The 6625-nt window shown below is 37.0% G+C and overlaps 1 protein-coding gene across 1 annotated transcript; it reads right to left on the bottom strand.

Moving 5' to 3' along the window:
- Nucleotides 1-2617: 2617 nt before the first annotated feature.
- Nucleotides 2618-6098, bottom strand: LOC100376470 (uncharacterized). The gene is made up of 2 exons (XM_002734755.3): nt 5689-6098; nt 2618-4150 (listed from the first exon to the last, which is right to left on the bottom strand). Exons 1-2 carry the CDS (start codon nt 6028-6030, stop codon nt 3788-3790), a joined length of 705 nt encoding a protein of 234 aa, XP_002734801.1. The 5' UTR covers nt 6031-6098; the 3' UTR covers nt 2618-3787.
- Nucleotides 6099-6625: the final 527 nt, after the last annotated feature.

Below are 6625 nucleotides of genomic sequence, written 5' to 3'. Positions count from 1 at the left end.
TAGACAATTGAAATTCACTTTGTTTTTATATGTTCACTTTATATGTTCATTTTGCTTCGTCGCTACACAAACTGCCACACGATATATCAACTAGCTCTGTATCTTTTAAAAGTTTTAAAGCGACGAGATGAATATGAATTCAGCTTAACTTAGTACCATATGTTTACATGGATGTTGTATTGTTTTTAAAACGTGATATGCACTTTTCTACCCATTACATTTTGTACGGTGTGGTGAGGCTCTGAACAGAAATAAAATTACATAATTGACTAATACTAAAATGAATAATTGTAGACAGATTTCGACATGAAATTGTGTCACTTTTATGTGCGCTAACATCTGTGAAGAGCGAAAAAGCTCGTGAGTAGCATTCTACCTTAAAATGCTTGGACAATAATGCTAAGATACGTACAGTCTTGTCTTTTTTGTGTACAACATTTTGCCGTAATGGATCAAGGGTGTGGGTGTGTTTGTGGGTGGGGAATGGCCTAGGACCCCTTCTCTAAAATGGTAAAATAGTTCAAAAATGTTATGTGGAATAACTTACCAACGTAACACAAAGTAAACCAATTGAATTTAAAACCGAGAATATAAAAATGTATGTAACAGAGCTCAAAAACACTTTTTGAATATTATAAATAAATATATCATTTATTGTTGTTTTCGAACCCCCTATTCAAAAGTGCTGGCTGGCTACGGGCCTGCGTTTCATTGCGAAATGTTTTGGTTATTGGAGACTGGAAAGCAGTTCCCAGTTCACATTTTGTTTGTGATATTTTGTTCGTAGCATTTGTAACGCAAGTTCGCCAATGCAAAAATAATGATGAATGAAAAGTGTATATACGGTGTTATGTGGAAGCAAGTTAACGGCACATTCATCGCTGCCCTCTATGGCCAATGGCATTCAAGTGAAACAAAGATTGAAAATATGATTTAATAATTGTGGCGGTTGGAGCTTTATAGTTTCCTATAGAGTTTCCTGCTGAAATTAGTTTTATTATTGATAAGTTACCTATAATTGGAAAATCTCGCAGTTCAGACGGACTGTGTCAGGGGGGATTGGCACGAGAGGGCGTCATCCGATCTGAATGGAACGTTTCGACGTCAGTCGTCCGTTGCCCACCGTCAAAGCAACAACGTCCCGTTTACGAACAGATGAACTAATAGTAATTTCAGCAATTTCTTTACAGAATAATCCTCAACAAAACTTAGAAACAATTCGACCGACAACCAGTTTGACACCACAATTTCTTGCTGGAGCCCGAGTTTTACGCGTGATTTTATTGCGTTCAAAACTTCCATTTCAAACTGCGCATGCACACACACTGTGGTTTCTCGAAATGCATACTAATTAGGTGACTTGTCACTGATAAAAGACACCGAAAACATTTTGAGCAATTTTGAGCAATAGTACTAGAGTGAAATATAAACGTGCCTCTGCATTCTCCATTAATTTCGTAACTTGCTATGATCATGGTAAAGAGAAAACATGTGTTTACTTTCAACAGTTAGCTGGAGTCCGATCGAAAACGTGTCTCAAAAAATACCTTTACATAATTTTTCCGATTATTTTTTTAGCTCGTGACGATAGAATCAGTAAATTTAGAACTAACATGTATGCTATCGGAAAGCATTTTGGCACAATTTTACTGAAAAGACGAGTTTTTCATTGCTCGTGAATATTAATTTATGCAAATAAGACGATTATTTCAATCAATCATGCAATCATGTGTCATGCAACTCCCCCCCCCCCTCCGGACTGTGTCGAGAATCTTGCGGAGAATCCTTGTGTGTGCATTTCGGCAATACTTACTAATGAATCTATTACTAGTACGATGATATAATTTGTTTTACTACCAAGATGGACAAGAATGGCCATGTCACTAGCAAGGACAACTGCCGGCAGATTGTTTTTAAAATGCTCGAGCGCGTTGTTCTGATCTGTGATTCCTAATTTTGTGAAATATACTATTACAAACAACAATATTACAAACAATATTATAACAAACGGCAATGGTACGAACAATACTAAACAATATTAAGTTTGTTTGATTGGCGATTAGAAAATATGTATGTTAAATTATCAAAATTTTGTCAGCTTTTTATAATCGTATGGTAATGAAACAAATTCTAAGCAGTTGTAATGCAAATGTTTCAGAACTTCTTATACGAGGACAGATAATACACATAGGTAATTGTTTGAAACACGCTAGTCTTGTACTGTATGTCTATATATAGTGATTTTAAAACACAAAGTAATAAAACCACAGAATAGATACAACTCCATTCTATTTATGGAGTGTAACATATTTTGCAGACTGTTTAAGTGTATGGTAACGCACATTTACTTATTCTTGGGCTGCCACATTTCTAGTATTAAATTATTTTGCGATATCATAGTAAATTGGCATCATAAATTAGAAGGTTATGTATGTGCGATTTTATAAAAAATACATTTATATTTCCCTTGTATTTTGAAATTCTTTTTTAGAACATAATACACCAGCACTGGGACAGTGATGTATTACGTAACATCTCGGTGTGTTGGGTGTATTACAAACAATACTATTACAAACAAATGTTACAAATTCTTAACTGTGAAAAATGGCGACCACCCTTTTATACCAAATATCGTACTTTATTCACCAATCTAAATACCGTACATAAACAAATACGCAATATTTACAAACAATCAAGCGTTTAGCTTGTATGTCTCCGATGCTTGGGATTTGTATCACGAATTAGTAATCATATTCACAGTTGAAAGACGCAATACTATTGCCACAGTTGTCGCATACATTTATAAGTTATATGAAACCATTAAAGATGGCGCGGCACGAGAACGGTAGAGCGTTAACATAAATTCATCACCCAAGCACGTCGTAGTATTCAAAAAATAAAATAACACGATGACCGACTGAATGGACAAAAAAACAACAACAGAAAATATAAATAATATGTATATTAAAAATGAACAAATCAATGAATGAACTAAGCTTGTCACTAGGTAAAGTACAATACGAAAGAAATAAAAAAAAATAAAAGAATTCAAACAGTTTCACCAAATGCCGGTATCGAAATCTGAAATATCACCACGGCTTTTGATCATCAGTAATATCGGAACTGCACAGGTATCTTCAATGATTGCGATTACGACCACTCAACATAACTATCAATGCAATTAAAGAAACATAATATTTTTTCTAATAATGTTATAGACTACGCGACCCCAGATCTAACTGCATTGCCCACATTTGCATAATGTCACGCTATTCAGGTATAACAGGTTAATACGTTTAGTGACATAATAATCAACCACTAACACGATTAATAAAGCAACATTGAAATGTAATAACTTAGCTCTAGCTCTTTGAAAAATAGACCGGATGACTTTGTACATGGCTTATTGGTGTTTGAATACCCTAAAGAGAGTCGTTGAGGGCGCAATTTATTGGCATAGTTGTTAAGACGCATAAATGAAAAACACGAATGTGGCTGCGATTACGTCATCAGAAGTATAATGATCACAATCATACTTGCTCAGTTAAAGTGTACGATAAAAAAATAACGTATTACAAACACAGTGAACCAGTCAGCAGCTTAAATACCTTCCCACGTGTGTCATATTCATGACGTCATTGGCTAGTCCCCATTTTGCCATAGAGCTAATATATTGTTATACAATGTAAAAATATGTTTGTTAAATATTGGTGAAATGGAATGATAAAATCAATATAAACGTGTTCAAATAATTGTCACGTGAACATCGGAGGTCAAGGCGATATTATTATAATGGAGACGTTGTTTCCAGTTTTTGGTATATTACGTTGCTTGGTCCGTTGCCATGGAGACCAAGCCTGTCAACATACTCCTGTAAGCGTTTCTCCATCTTATTACGTCGATATTGAAAATATCCACAGGAAACTATGCTGAACACCATCACAGCTGTGGGCCAAAATATGGCGTGGAAGACTTGTATCTTGTGTCCGTCGCTGACGTCACTATCTACTTTCAACACCACGTTATTCTCGTTGTCATGATAACACTCGTACGTTGATTCGCGTTTCCCCCACATCGAGGTAAAGTTGAAAATATCTGCCTTTATGACGTCTATGTCCTTTTTGTCTGGGCATGGCGTCCCTAGCGAACACTGAAACAAAATGATAGACCAATATTGTTAGTAATTATCGATGTCTTTCCCGTCACAACATTGCGTTTCCGAGGCAGTACCGAACCACAAACTGGCCTCAGCTGACGAAGCTGGACTACCCATATATGAGATAGTAAGATTTGTGATTAGAATCGTTCGCCGCGTGTTCATATCAGTTTTCGGACACTTGCATATATAACATTATGGAGACCATAAACTTTCCGTTGCAACAACATCATATGCGCGCTGACTATCTTTGTCTCGAATTGAAATGTAAACTATGTATCAAAGACGACTGCAAGTACACACTGTGTATCTTTTGTTGCAATAACCGAACACTGTTGTAACCCGAAATTTGATCATTTTTGCACTGGTTTAGCTTTGTAGTGTTATCATATGATAATACTTACGGTGTTCCAGCAATAACTGATCATTTCATATTGTTCTATCATTATTATGGCATTGTTTGATGGTTGCACAATTGCAATGCCATTGTTGCAAGAGATATTGCTATATTGTGAATAGAGTAGACATATTTATAATTTGAAATTTAGCGTTATTATATGTTACTGTGAATGTGGTGAAATTGAAACATTTTGGAACACTGATTAATTAATAAGTAATTTTTATATACCGGTGACGTTTAAATAATGAAATCAGTGACATCACCAAGCAGATCAAATACTAATGGCCGATAGTCTATTAAACTGAAATAAATTATGTCGAAGTGGACACATCTTACACACGTGGTATATCCATAAATAGGAAGAGGAAATTAGATGAAAGTCAACACTTTCTGAAATGAAGAGAAAGTTAAACTACTAGCGCGATTGACGTCAGTTCATTGCTCTGTTGCCAATGCTGGCTTCTTGGGTTGCGTCAACGTCACGTGCGAAGTCCCAAATTGCTTTGTAGTACCACACATCACGGTTATTAAAACCGTACCCGTGCACACAGTAACCAGTTTGTAACCAGTTGAGTAAGAATACATACTACCACATACTTAGTAGCTTCTTTATGATAGACACCACATTCCTTTAGGACGTCTCGATGTCTTGCAGGTGAGCGTGTAACCATAAGTTCATGTTATTGCTATGCGATCTAATAAATTAGGGCATCTTTCATGACTACTAATGCATGTTATGGGCTTGAACACTTTTTTTTCAAATATCTGCACTATCCCATGGTTACCATTTTATTCAACATATTTCCGGGGAAATGGGTGTGCACTCTGTGAAACAAACAACACTGAGAAAAACCTTACTGAAAATTGACAACACTAAATTATGAGTAACCTATTTCCTAAATTCCACTTCGCTGTAAATATCACCTCAAATGTTATCCTGGTTTTATAAAGCATGGATATACAAATTATGAGTTCCACTGAACGACCTCTGTTTCTTGTGCTCCATTGTGCATCTTTTCCCCCTCCGCTCTATTTTTTAAAAGTTGGGGGCATGAACAGAAACAATGTTATTGTCAAAACAGAAGTCGTACCCGGGTGTGATTTTTGTCAAGTAATGCGAGGAGGAACTGACCTGTGTCTCCGAGTTTAAAGTTCGAAGTTCATCATACAACACAGAATTCCTAGTCTCCGTGCTGTTTCCACTGCCGTTTACATCATAAATAACCCGGATTATGTCACACTTATAGGAACTTGGACAGTTGTAACCGTGTGCACATTGTAATGTACAGTCCTTGACGTGGGAGGTCGTGTTAAACACAGTACAGTTCGTCACTTGAAACGCTTCCGTAGTGATCTTTTGGAGAGAGGGTCGTACGACGACGTAGACACACACAAACAGTGCCACCGACGCTAACAGCAGTGTGATCAGTGCCACTACTATCCCGACTAGATACTTATGACTTCGAGTTCTCATCTTAGGTCGAGGTAAATATAGGACGGGTGGTCACATACAAACTACGCAAACTCTTCGAATACTATCAAATCACATGACAAGATGTTAAAAGGCCAAAGTTCATCGCTTTTGAGTCTGGAATGTATTATGTAAATGAGCGTCTACTCATGGGCGGCGCACGTTGCTTGTAATTCCTAACATAGTTTAGGTTTAGAGTGCGGTCACGTGAATCGAAAGCCTTGAGTGCTAGTTGGATTGTGTTAATATTTGTAGTTTGCAGGTGGAGGTGTGTCTCCTAGTTAAAATCACGTGAGTTAAAATAAAACACATTCCAAGTTCCACAGCGCGAATAAACATAGAATTAGGCCTATGTGACGCAAGTGCATTGGCGGTCAATGACCTATCACGTACTAGTATATCCATCCACAGTCCCTCTATCTGGTAGAGGGACTGTGATCCAACATAGGATGGACCACAGTCCCTCAAAGGGGCTGTGGATGGACACACTCGTCATGAACCACGGTACCTTATTTGGCACAATTATTAAAAACACGACTTACAGTGTCGGTAGATCTAGGTGGGAAACCACAGAAATGTGGGGAGTTATGCCACATCC

This window comes from Saccoglossus kowalevskii, chromosome 12 (assembly GCF_978046115.1).
Source record: "Saccoglossus kowalevskii chromosome 12, keSacKowa6.1, whole genome shotgun sequence".
NCBI lineage: Eukaryota > Metazoa > Hemichordata > Enteropneusta > Harrimaniidae > Saccoglossus > Saccoglossus kowalevskii.
This window is presented reverse-complemented; position numbering and strand designations above follow the sequence as displayed.

Bases quoted from the DNA above. Each gene is read 5' to 3' on its own strand.
- LOC100376470 (XM_002734755.3), bottom strand. From the start codon at position 6,030: ATGAGAACTCGAAGTCATAAGTATCTAGTCGGGATAGTAGTGGCACTG. The intron at 4,151-5,688 runs GTCAGTTCCTCC...ATTTTGTTTCAG, and splicing joins CTTTAAACTCGGAGACACAG to TGTTCGCTAGGGACGCCATG.